General features: G+C 41.0%; 1 protein-coding gene across 4 annotated transcripts in view; it reads right to left on the minus strand.

The window, feature by feature from the left end:
* Positions 1 to 3,495: 3,495 nt before the first annotated feature.
* MAK (male germ cell associated kinase) overlaps positions 3,496 to 13,129 on the minus strand; it is a 59,600-nt gene continuing 49,966 nt past the window's right edge. The window contains exons 13-16 of one of the 4 annotated variants that reach the window (XM_079777664.1): positions 11,538 to 11,612; positions 9,020 to 9,139; positions 7,426 to 7,467; positions 3,496 to 4,957 (exon numbers count right to left, since the gene is read on the minus strand). In XM_079777664.1, coding sequence (XP_079633790.1) covers positions 4,806 to 4,957; positions 7,426 to 7,467; positions 9,020 to 9,139; positions 11,538 to 11,612 — 389 coding nt within the window. In that variant the 3' untranslated portion in view covers positions 3,496 to 4,805. Of the gene's footprint in view, positions 4,958 to 7,039; positions 7,468 to 9,019; positions 9,140 to 11,537; positions 11,613 to 13,129 lie in introns of those variants that run through there. The other 3 variants (XM_079777661.1, XM_079777662.1, XM_079777663.1) reach the window with 3 other exon arrangements.

Raw genomic sequence — 13,129 nt, forward strand, 5'->3', positions numbered from 1 at the left:
CGTGCTGGCAGTCATCGCCTCTTGTTTCCCAGTCATCGCCTCTTGTTTCCCGTCTGCTGACCCACTACAGAACCTCACTCTCCCGGCGAGGCAGATCCCCGCCTGCCGGCCCCCTGCCCCGGCCTGAGCCCCCTCCGGTGCACCCCGCCTCTGTGCCACTCTGCGCCCCTTGGGCCGCCGCCTCCTGGCCGGCCACTTGGTCGAAGCCCCGGCCCTCGCCCAGGAGCCTCCTGGCCGGCTGCTTTTCCGAAGCTTCCTCTTCCTTCAGGCGCTCTCCTCAGACCCCCGGGAGCTTGTCTCCGCAGCCCAGCCCCTCTGTGGCTCCCTGGAGCCCCCACTCTACTCGGCTCTCACGGGCCTGTCAGGACGCTGCCGGGGCGCCCTGCTGCGGGCAGCGCGGTCCTGGGGCAGGGTGTTGGGGTGTGGGGAGCAGCTCCAGTAGTTTAGTAAACCCCAGGTCTGCGATGGGATTCGGTTGTGGGCCGTGGGGGAGTCTGCCAGGGCTGGACGAAATCACGCTTAGACCCCGAGTGCCCTGTAGCCACGCCCACCCTGTGAAAACAGTTGTAACGTGATGGCATACCGGACAAATTTGCATATTCCTCCATTATATATGTAGATAGATAGATATATAAATATAGATAGATAGATACAGGCAGTCCTGTTTACGTCAGACTCAACATACGTCATTTTGTGGTTATGTCGCCATCTCCATTTATAAAAAAAAAAAGTTCCGTCATTTCGACGTATGTACATATGTGCTTTATGTTTTTTATTATTTATTTACCACAAGTAAAGGTCAGGAATTATCTTTCTTTTAATTTTTTTTTTACTGTTTTACTTCATTACTGGTCCATGTGAGTGACGTAGGTGCTTATGTAGGTGGGTTCTGACTTACGGTGAGAATCGCGTTACGTGGCGCCGTAGGAACAGATCTCCGACATAATCCAAAGACCTACTGTATATATAGATATATAGATATAGATAGCAGAGAGGAAGGGAGAGGAAGAGATAGAAACATCAATGATGGGAGAGAATCATTGATTGGCTGCCTCCTGCATGCACCACATTGGGGATTGAGCCCACAACCTGGGTATGGGCCCTGACTGGTAATCGAACCATGACCTCCTGGTTCATAGGTCAACACTCAACCACTGAGCCACACTGGCTGGGCCTGTGTTCTTTACTAATGCTATGTAATTCTTCGTAATTACTATATCTTTTCTCATGCTATTGAGTATCTTTGTCATCATCATTCTGAACTCTGTATCTGATAAGTTTCTTATCTCCATTTCAATTATCTCTTCTTCTGGAGAATTCCCTTGTTCTTTCATTTGGGGGGTGTTTTTTTGTCTCCCCATTTTGGCTGCCTGTTTGGGTTTGTGTCTATATATTAGGTAGATCTGCTAAGACTTTTAATCTATAGTGCAGGACGATGTCAGATGCTGTTTCTGACTGGCCCTGAGTACCCTGGTTGGAGCTATCAGCAAGTCACAGCTTGTGGCTCCCTCTGCTGGGGCTGGGTGTCTTTGCAAAGGACCAAGATGAGCATGCACCAGGGTCTGCTTTTCCTAGCCACAGGCCCAGGAGATCAGGCAAAGACTCTCTTATTTCTTATTTTATACTTTTATCTTTATTTTTATTACTATTCTTTTTCTAATTTTGTAAGCTAACTGGTCAAATTCAGCATATTTTCAGTGTTACTTGATTTTTTTCATAAGTGGATCAAGTGTATACTTTTTCTCAGATCTATTTTGGCTGAATTTGACAAGTTTAAATACAGAAGTCTATCATTGTTCATTTCTAAGGGTGTCTTTCATTTTTTATTTTGACTTTTCTTTTGGGAAGGTTTTGATTACTTATTCAGCCTTCTTTTTTTTTTAAAAAATATTTTATTGATTTCAGAGAGGAAGGGAGAGGGAGAGATACAACCATCAATGATGAGAGAGAAAATTCATTGATTGGTTGTCTCCTGCATGCCCCCCTACTGGGGATTGAGCCCACAACCCCGGGTATGTGCCCTTGACCGGAATCAAACCCAGGACCCTTTGGTCCGCAGACTGACGCTCTCTCCACTGAGCCAAACCAGCTAGGGCTTATTCAGCCTTCTTATTCATTATTGGTCTGTTTAGATTTTCTCTTTCTTTCTGATTCAGTCTTGGAAGGTGTCTAGACGTGTTTCGAGGAATTTATCCATTCTGTCTAGGTTGTCTAATTTGTTGGCATACAGTTATTCATATAAATGGCTTTCTTATTCTTCTTTTCCTTGTTTATTCCTGTTCCACTAGACCCTCAGATAATAACATACTTATTCAACACAATTATGTATGCATCTAGCTTGCTGACCATTCTGACGCCCTGGTTACCCTAGGCCCCTCCTCCTAGTCATGGTCCCATACTCTAACCTTTGCTTTTAGATTATTAGATTTCATCTTTGCTCTTGTATAGCATCTGCGTTGCTTTTCCCAATTGATAGTTCTGTCGTAATGTAATCGTGTTTGAGAAGAAAGGCTCTGTACTAAGACTATCTGGGCTCAACTTCCAGCTCTGCTGTCCGCTGAGATCTCTTCATCTTCATTTCCTCCTCTGAAAAAGGAAGAAACAGTAGTTTTCTAGGTATCGTGAAATGTAAATGAGATAAAACAGAGTGTCTCTAATGGCCAGATCTATCTCCAGAAGAGATTGGGGTTGGGGGCGGGGGAGGGGGCTGTTATTTAGGGCGGGAAGGGGATCTTTTGAAATTGTTTTAAAGCCTCTTTGGCTGTGACCTCCTCTGTGTGCAGGTGAGTTCCATGCTCACTCTTGACTGCAGCATACTGCAGGGGAACAGTGGGCTATTATTTAGTGATAAACAGAAATGAGATATCAAGCCAGGAAAAGACAGGGAAGAAACTTAAGTGTACATTAATTGAAAGAAGCCAATCTGAAAAGGCTACATAGTGCATGATTCCAACTACATGGTATTGTGGGTAAAGAGAAATTATAAAGACAAATAAAAGGATCAGTGGTTGCCAGAGGTGTGAGTTGGGGAGGGAAGGATGAATGGGCAGAGCTCCAGGGGTTTTAGGCAGTGAAACCATTCTGTATAGTACTCTCATGGTGGACACACGTCATCATACATTTTTGTCAAAACCCATAGAATACACCACACAAAGCATTCACCCTAATGTAAGCTATGGGCTTTAGTTAATAATGTATAAATATTGACTCATCGGTTATCACAAATGTCACACACTAATGCAAGATGTTAATAGTAGGGGAAATTTGAGGAGGGGTTGATGAAGGAGTATATATGGAAACTCTGTACTTTCCAATTAATTTTTTGATAAACTTAAAACTGCTAAAAAAAAATCCCACAACAACTCACAGTTAGCTAACTAAAACAATAAATAGGCCTCAAAATATAAGTATAAATTTTAAAAATGTAAAGAAAAGACACTAGTTAACCATATGAATTTTAATATCTTTTAAGAATTTAAACAGTCCCAGCAAAATAATTTTTTAGCATTGAGACAGTAATTAAAACTGTACAAACATATAACCATTACCACCAACATAAATTATTCTTTAGATTTTAATATTTTTCAACAAGGAGAGCTGAGTCTTCTGTATAAAAATACCAAATTATTACTATAATGTGCCTTTGGATAATGTTCACAAGATGATACGGATTACGTTAACATTTACTACAAAGTCATAAAATACATAAAGTTATTAGCAATTGATAACATTACTCTTTTAAAAGAACATACAGTACTAATATCCAGTCCATAAAATGGCAGGTTTAAATAAAGTTGTCATAAGTTCAAAATGTCTATTTTAAAAACCAATTTAGAAATAAAACTAAGACAAAAAATGGACTAAGTGAAAGCACTGCTATAGCAGCAGCTGAATGCATTTGCTCTTTAGAGCACATGTGAGTGCTCTGAGTTAGTGCTGAGTCAATGATCAGCAGTGAGAGTTTGCTTTGGGGAACCAGCTGACATCCTATCACCCTATGTCCAATAGGAACTCAGAAACAAACATATTTTGAAAGTCTGATGAACACACATCACAGTTTTACAAACTTTCTTGAGGTGAACATGAGAGAATCTTGACTTGGTTCATTTGGGAGTCGTCAAGCCATTGGGTTTGATAGTTACCATGAATTCATAGCAATTATATTGGTCAAAATTAAATAATAGGCTCTTTCCCACTGAAATCAGATGGCATAATTTTGAAATCTCTATGTTAAAGATAAATTTATTTCTAAGAAATACATTCTGCTCAAGATTGGCATTATCTTTGCTTCTGTAATTTCCAAGTAGAAAAACAAATGATAAGATACCATGTTCCTGCCCTTGTCGAAGTGGTGGAGTAGAGCCTTGGCCATAACTGACAGCCCACAGCACTACCTAATTGCTATAAAAAACAAAAACACAACAAACCTCTGAGGCCAAATGATGAAATACTAAGTCGTTTAGGCAAATATACAACACATAAAAACTAAACACTTCTGGAGGCATTTTTTAAAAAGCTTCTTGTACTTAGTATCTATTAATTTGTATATCAAGTACTTGATACTTTGGCAAATAGTTTATTCAATACTTTGTAAAGTCCTACCCATATATCAGTCCTACCCATATATGGGCAACAAAGCCAAGAAAATGCATTTCATTTTTAGGAAAGAAAATAGGAGATGATTTTTGCTCTTCAAAGTACCACTATTACATAGTTCTTCCAGAACTCAGTAGAAGTAGACATCTGTAGACACTTCCCAGGGTCCGAGGACTCTGGGGCAATGCTATGGGGCTTCACAGCGGCTCCTACCGGTGGCCTCCGTACTTGGCCACCCAGTCTGTCCTCCCATGCACTGAGGGAACTGGCTGTGCACGGTTCACAATATTTATGTTCTTGGCTGTAGGATTGTAAGTAGGTCCTGAAAATTGCCCCCGGCCAGTTGTGTTCCAGGTATATTCTGAAAGAAATCAGAATTAGAAATTAGAATGTTTTATTTGATAATTAAATTCAAAATAAAGTGATCATCCTCTCATTTTGTGGGGAAATTTTGAATTTATCTTTAAAAGATTAATTCGGTGGTCTCTAAGGGTTTTTCAAATGTTAAAACTAGAAATTCTAGTGTAGTATTTTGTTGACACCAGTTGGAATTTTCAGTAGCTTCAGAGCTATTACTCCTGGTTTACAGTTCTGATACTGCTGCTCTTTCTGACTTGAGTTGCGACTGCCCATCACGTTTAGATAGGGAACACCCAACTAAGATGACCAAGTTCAAGTTCAATGAGCAGTATGCATAGTGTTAGTGGTTCATAAAATTGCACTGTGGTAACATCTAAGTAATCTTCAAACACAGTATGACAGAAAATGTTTTCAGAATTGTTAATCCTATGAAGTACTGGCTTCATGAAGCTACAAATAGATTTCTTTTTAAACATTAAAATGTAGTTTTTAGAGTCAAACTTAATTTTTTATTGGCTAAGGGATGGATGATACAGAATCCCTCTAAAAGGTGAGCCATTCCTAGGATTCCAAACCTTTCATCACAAGGTTTGTTATACATTTGGCTGAGTAAAATTTTGTGAAATTTTATATTGTTGAACATTTGTTATCTGAACAATTTGTTAAAGTTGCTTGAACATCTCAAATGACAAAGCAGTAAGTCACTTTACAGAGAACTTCAGTATCTTCAGTCCCTCCTTCACCCCCTCCTCACTTCAAACTGCGAGCTAGGCAGGTGTCAGGTATTCTCTCTAAGGAGGATTGTTTGATCTTTCCATTTGGAATTTAAATCTCTTTTCACACTGTGTGGCTGCTGTCATTATGGATTAAACTGAGTCTATTTTGAAGGGAGTCTGACCATTTTGTATACCTGACATAAATAGGTATACTCTACCTGTGCGGTGTCCCTGGTTTTTCTTTATTTCACTGTAAAATTGGGAATGTAGGAGGGACTTATGGAGCATGTGGGTCCTGATGTGCTGCTAACAGTTTAAAGGGAACAAAACATTAAGTGAGGAACCACCCTGGTGACAATCACTGTCTGCTGTGTAGTCTGGTTGGGACAGAGAGTCCAAGAGCCCTCCCCTTGGTATTCGGATAGATCATTTTATTCTACTCTTAACTCGTTTTAAAATCTTCAAAGGTGAAGCCAATAAAAGCGACCTCACAAAGGCAGGGACAAGGTATCTAGAAGGCAGTTAAATACATCCTGGTGTCCAGGCCAGCCCTTTAGTTCGGACCCCCTAACACAGATGAGCATCAGTCTGTTCATTCAGCGAGCTGGTGCCCCCAGCAGGGGAGAGAGCAAGTTGAGGGGATGGGAGTGGAGGGAGGAGGGAAAAAGAGGCCATGAGCCCAGGTGATTCAGAGAAGGGGAAAGGGGACCCATTCTTAAGTTAACGTTGGTGGGAAGTGAGGGGCTTGGGGAACGAAAATCAGACAAGCTTTTTCCCAGGTCCTGACAGCCAAAGTTGGGTCCTCAGTGCATTTGAAAGAAACTGTGTCCAGGCGGAGATTTGTAAAACCGTCAAAAAAGGAATCATTTTGCCAAGAAGGCAAATGCTGACATTTAGGATTCCTTTCTGAGAAGTAATAGTTTTAGGACTCAAGTACCTTTGGTCAAGAACTAGTCACTGACAAAGGAGGCCAGATCACACGACAGGGCAAGAAATGTTTTTTGTGCCTTAGCTGGAGCACGCTCTGCATGGCAGCCCTCCTGGCTGGGGCTCAGTCAGCCCCCTAATCCTTGCTGTGCATTTCCTTTAAAAACTGCAGGTGGCCTATTAAGGGCATTTCAGTTCCTATACACAATGTCTGCTGAAGGAAAAGGTGGCTACCTCTAGTTAAGGATTTAATCAGTGCAACAAGATTATTAAAAACCCTCTAAAATGGAGATCATACAGGGTAGGGGAAAAGTAGGTTTAGTTGTTTGTATGGAAAATAATACAAGAATAAATAATATAAGAATAAACTCTGTGCTTTTTGTACTCATGACTATAAAGCTACTTTTGCCCCACCCTGTAGTACCTTCTGTAACGGAGTCATTGGGAGGGTTAAATGAGTTGATGTATACTCGTATAGAGCTCTTAGAACAGGGCCCTACAGGGCGGCTCTATATGAAAGAAATCACCCCTCAAGTCTGTGTTACTGTCAAGGCAGGGGGTGAGGAGGTTTTAGCAAGTTTGTGATGAGAGATTACATGGGGAGGAAGAAAGAAATTTGACTTTTTTTTTCTTTCAAAATCTGAGAGTAAGGAAGAGAAACAGCAGAAAAGGAGACTCTGAGAGGAGGGAAATAGTTGAGTAAACATGGTAATGACCTGTTTTTTTCCCGGGGAAACTGTGACACAGGTGGGAGGGCTGGAGGACAGCTTACAGACAGTGTTTCCTAAGGGTCTGCACTGACCACGTGGGAATGATTAGTATTTACTTCTTTTTGTCCCTTTCCTCCTATCACCACCGGTAGGAAAATCTGATAAGCAGAGTAAATAAAGAGATGAAAAGTTACGAGGAAGCATTTACTTTAAAAATGAAAACAGGAATATGCATGCTAATCTGACAAAATAATTCACATAAAAAGGTCTTCAATATCCTATAAAAATATGTTTAAAATACCCATTTTCATCTTCTAAAAGCAGGTACTCAGGTAACAAAATTAATTGTAACATTATGACTTTCTGCTTTTACATTAAAAATTGCTACTGCCTGGCTGGTGTGGCTCAATGATTGGGCATTGACCTATGAACCAGGAGGTCACGGTTTGATTCCTGGTCAGGGCACATGCCCAGGTTTTGGGCTCAATTCCCAGTAGGGGGCATGCAGGAGGCAGTCGATCAAGGATTCTCTCTCATCATTATGCTTCTATCTCTCCTCCCTTCCTCTCTGAAATCAAGAAAAATATATTTTAAAAAAATTTGCTACTAAGCCATGGCTAATAACTCATTATAAGGCTGGCTTAAAAATTTGAGGCTTCATAAAAATTATTGCTGTATATAAGATGTTTATATATTTTGTTTCAGCAGAGAGGTAATGAGGCAGTTCTTTCCACAGCTAAGGTAACTTAGTACTGTTTAAGCAGCTGTGATAAGAAATAAAAAATTACAAAAGTTCAATGCTTTTTACAATTTTAGCTCCAATAGTGTAAACTTTTAAGATTGGCAACTCCTACTGGAATTTTCATATAAGATGTGAGAATACTTGTGGAGTCAACTTTTAAACTAAACTACAACTAGTACTAGTATCTTACCAAACTTCTGATTATCCACCTTAGTGTTTATTTTAGGTGCTTTAATGCGGATATCTACTTTAGATGGTCATAATTTAGAGAACATTTCTAGTCAAATCTGGTCAGCTCAGTACAAAATCATCACCCCAATTTCATGAGCATCCCCTGACTGTGGCTGTCACATGCCACACCACTGCAGAGCAGGCGACCTGGGAAGTCACACACCGCAGGCTGGAGGGACACACCCTGTCACCACCCGCAAAGCGGAAGCCAGCGACAGCTCTGCCACAGTTCAGTTCCGGGCTCCCAATGGGACCACAGCCGACGGCCTGTTAACGGATACGTAACAGACGCTCGGCATTCATTAAGCTTCCACGCTGGGCGGGCAGCTCTGAAAAATGCATCTTCTCACGTCTCATGATGCAGCACAGCACACTCTTTGGAATCAGACAGTTTCTCTCCGGGCTCCACCACTTACTAGCTGTGTGACCTCAGGTAAATGACTTAATGGCAATTCCCTGGTCTGCAAAAAATCTACCACCAGGTCCCTATGAGGATTGCATGGTACAGTCTGTGCATCTGGCTGAGTAACCACTTAATCAGAGGGAGCTCTTATGTATTGGACTCTCAAACCACAGCTTTGGTTAAAAAACAGGACATTTTGCCAAAAACAACTAGAGCTGTTGTTAATAAAGTGAGACCAGATTAAACGTCTTCACTTGGGAAAAGTGACCGTGGGAACATTGAAAAGCTCCTGTCTGAGTATAATCCTCACACACGCACCCGAAGCCGTTCTTACCTGGAGCCCCTGTGCTGAGAGGCGCTAAGTGTATCCTCTGGCCAGCTGACCCCACTTCTTTCTTGAGAAAGGAAGGAGCGTATCCTGACTGACCATAAGTAGCGTAACTTCCAGGATTTCCTAGTGATATGTCATAAAGTTTCACTGTCAGAAGGTGAGTATTTTAAAGCACCAGAGAGAGTAACTTTGAATACTACCCCTACTAATTCTACATTCTATCTTTGAGCATCTGCTAGATTCCAGGCACAGCACTATGGTTTAACATATTCCTATTCAGTCCATATAACAACCCTCATAGATGCATATTATTATCCACACCTGCAGCTCTTAGACTTCGCCGCAGTTCTCACAGTTGACAAATGACCAAGCTAGAATCTTAACCAGAGGCTGAGTTCCCCTGAACATACCAGGTTTTTAGGCTCCAGTTCTTAACACGGGGGTGTCTCCGGCCAGAAGCCCCCTCCCTGCGGTGCCCTGTGCTCCTCTTCATTTCGTAAAATCTCTGTGACAGTGAACTATCCTCAGGGTTGTTGTAGGGACTGAATGAGATGCATGCAAAGCACTGAGCACAGAATCTGTGTTCAGCAAGCGTCAGCTGTCCTCCTCCTCCTCAGCACTATTAGTGAGTGACCAGTCGAGGGGCAGCATAGGAACGGGTTGAAAGGGGAAAATCTAAGGCAGGAGACCAGTTAGGAGGGCACTGCTAGAGCTGCAAGGGGAGATTACGAAGGTCTGAACTAATGCAGTCCCAGAGGGGACGGAGAGGCAACTGAGTGGGTATATGGGGTGGGAGGGGAAGAGAGAAATATGTCTGACATTTTGGTGACTAAGGCCAACAATATGAGGAGAATCAGGTGTTGGGGAAGATACGGGGCCTATGGGGTATTCAAGTCGCAGAGACAGAGCAGGTGGGAGGTTTGGAGTGACCAAGTAAGGCGGTTATGGAGCTGCGGGCATGGAGGAGTCATCTCAGAAGGACTGCAAGAGGAGCTAAGACCCAGGGTAGAACCCCAGGGAGCACTAGCATTAGGGGAGGGAAGAGGCCCGGTGGAGGAGAGAGAATAAAAAGGTAGATGGTAGGAAGAGCAGGCTCTGAAAACTCAAGAGAACACAGCGTGTGGAGACAGGAGGAGTTGCAGACTAGGCGCAGCGGTCTGGAGGGGCGGCACTGCCCACCGGAGCTGGCCACCGGGATAATGCGGGCGCTGCTTCAGGAGCCCGAGGACAAACTCCAGGGAGCTGAGCAACCTGAGAACATGAGGAAAAATGAACACAGCTGCTCTGTTAAGGAGCATAGCTGTGCTGGAGAGGAGACCTGGCAGAGGAAAGGTGAGTCGGTGCTCACAGCTTTGGGGGCTTCAAAGAGCTGTTCATGTGGTAGCTACCACGGGAGCACGCTTTACATGGTGTGATCTGTTCGCCAGTCTGGACTCCGGCCTTCCATGTCCCTGATGTCTGCCACGGGGCTGTGCACAGTAGGCTCGCAATAAGTGTTTGCTCTTGAACCAACAAATGTCAAACCACAATGCTACTTCTCAGACACTAAAGGATTTCACACAGTAAAATCAGTTGATACAATTTTTAACAATACTGAATTTGGCAGAAGCACCGCGGTCTTACTGGACATTTACTTGCCCTCCAGTACTCATTTTAAATCACAAGTCAGTCCTTTACTTCAAAAGACTTTTTGTAAGGAAGTTCAAGGCAGTGGTCACATTTAGTAGCAACTTCAGAACATCTCTCTTGCTTTTATCCTTATTGCCAGAGCAAACACTTATTAAATACTGTTTGACAAAAATCCTAGGAATGGCTATATAATAATACCTGGGTAAATACTATTTCCTCCATTTTATAGATGGGGACACTGATTTAGGGACCCTACATAACTCGTCCAAAATGGCAAGGCTGGTGAGTAACAGAATGGTGTGTGTCGGACTCTAAAAACTACACACTGAACATCCCAGGAGGCTTCTGCCTATTGGGGGAAGAAGTTGCTCAGGAAAAATGCATACAAAATGACCTAAAGAGAAGTCTTCTTAAATTATTTTGGCTTATCACGTGACGTACCTTGTGAGCTGCCAATTTTCAGGTTGGAGCCAACAGTCAGTACTATTTAAAGCAGCAACACCGACTCTCTACAAAATGCACCATCTCTATTCACCTGGGCAACCTTTACTTTTTAATGATTGTTAATGCTTAAGAAATAAGTTTCAGAACTTTAAAAAATACAGGAATATCTATTACAAAATTAGCAAATATCTTTTTCGGTAGGCTTACTTAATTTGTACAAATTGTCATAATTTAAGAAGACAAGCATAGAGCTTCAGAGCCCCAACTACTGCAGAGAGGTGTTCCTGATGTGGAATGTGTCCCTTCTCCTCTGATCTGGCTCCGAGAGCAGGAGACCTTGCCCTTCACAATGGCCTTTTATGACAAGATTTGGGGCAAATGTTGAGAAGAAAATTGAACAAGAGGTTCAAAGAGCAAGTTGCACTCATCTATAATGCCCAGAATTTACCTTGTGGGTCCTCTAATTTCTCAGGAAAGCTTTCATTGCATGATAGTTTTTCAATTGGTTTAATTATGCTTTCTTCTACAGAGAAGGCAGATGGAAAGAAAGAATAATAAGGAAAATGTTTTAAGAAAAGTAGAGAAAAATGGATTAGATGATTAATGAAAAGATCCATAAAGAACCCTTACTATGAAAAAAATCTTCTCATGTGTTATCACAGCTTTCATTTGATGGCAAAGTTGCAGTGCTGTCATTTGCACTGATTTGTATTTAAGTGGCTGGTTCAGTAAGTAGTATTTTTTTTTAAACTGAGAAAAAAATAAGTAAGTTACAGTGCTGCAATGTTGACACCTGAGCACATGTTAGATGGGGAGCCTGAGTCTTCAAAGTGTCTGGAAAACTATAAAATGCCCAAAGTGAGTTGATGTTGTATCAGAACGACTGAATTGCTACACAGTGATCCCCTAACTTTTTGATCCAAAACTACCTACTTTTTAAAAAAAGAATTCTTTACTTCTTCACACACTTGAAGCTGATATATAAAATTTTTCACCCTAAGTTTTAGTTTCAAAAGATGTAATTTATGGCATATTATACTTATAGACATTTAAAAACAAAACTATTACATCTCTTTAAATATAACCAAAGGAGTCTAAATATCATAGTGATTTTTATGCCTACCAATACTGACTTAAGAAACACATGAACAGGTTTTATTTCTAGAAGCTGGAAATTTCATAATAATCCCTTTTCTCTCTAGAGTTTTACTTTGATTCATAACTCCCAAATATTACCCAAATAATTATTTTAGGCTTAAGAGTCTTTAAGTTGTAAACTGAAATCTTTAAAAACTTTCTTGTAACCATAAGCATATTAAAATACTTTTTTCTGCATTAAGTTAGTAATAATGCTTTACTGTATATAATTAATCAAAAAGATGAATATCTAAATTTTGATTATTACACATGAAAAGTAATTTTGGGGGAAATTAATCTATTAACTTCCCCCCAAAATTAAAAGACAAATATGGGACCTTTTTCAAGTCTTTATGTATCCACAAATGAATACTACTTATTGCTAAAATCAGACAGCATTCAATATCAATTCTATTTATTTATTTTTTTTAATTTTTGGGGGTGGAAGTCCTAAAAAACCATGTTATTGTAAACCAATAGTTGGGAATGAAAGGTGTTTTGTTACAGCTTTATCACTGTAGTCTTATTAAAGTTATAGACCAAAAGTCATATAGTGATCTCATAAAAAGTGATTTTTACTTATCTGTGAGCTAATAACTCATTTAGGTTCTCCTTCAATTTTTTGAAAGTTAAGAATTGGAAACCACTTGACTTAACAAGGCTTTGTTCCCCAATCATGTTCTCAACACTGACACCAGTACATCAAACTATCCCTTTCATAGCCACCCCAGATATTTTTACACTTTGGGGAAATAGGAAACACACCATAGTAGACAGTGAGAAGTCTTCTTTTCTTTTGTAAAGTAGGAGAACAGAAACACTTGCTCAGGCAGATTCATTTTAGGAAAGAATCCATATGGAAGTTGAGATCTGGCAAAGGATTCCCTTAAAACTATCTGTGCT

Source organism: Cnephaeus nilssonii (genome assembly GCF_951640355.1).
Source record: "Cnephaeus nilssonii genome assembly, chromosome: 7".
Taxonomy (NCBI): domain Eukaryota; kingdom Metazoa; phylum Chordata; class Mammalia; order Chiroptera; family Vespertilionidae; genus Cnephaeus; species Cnephaeus nilssonii.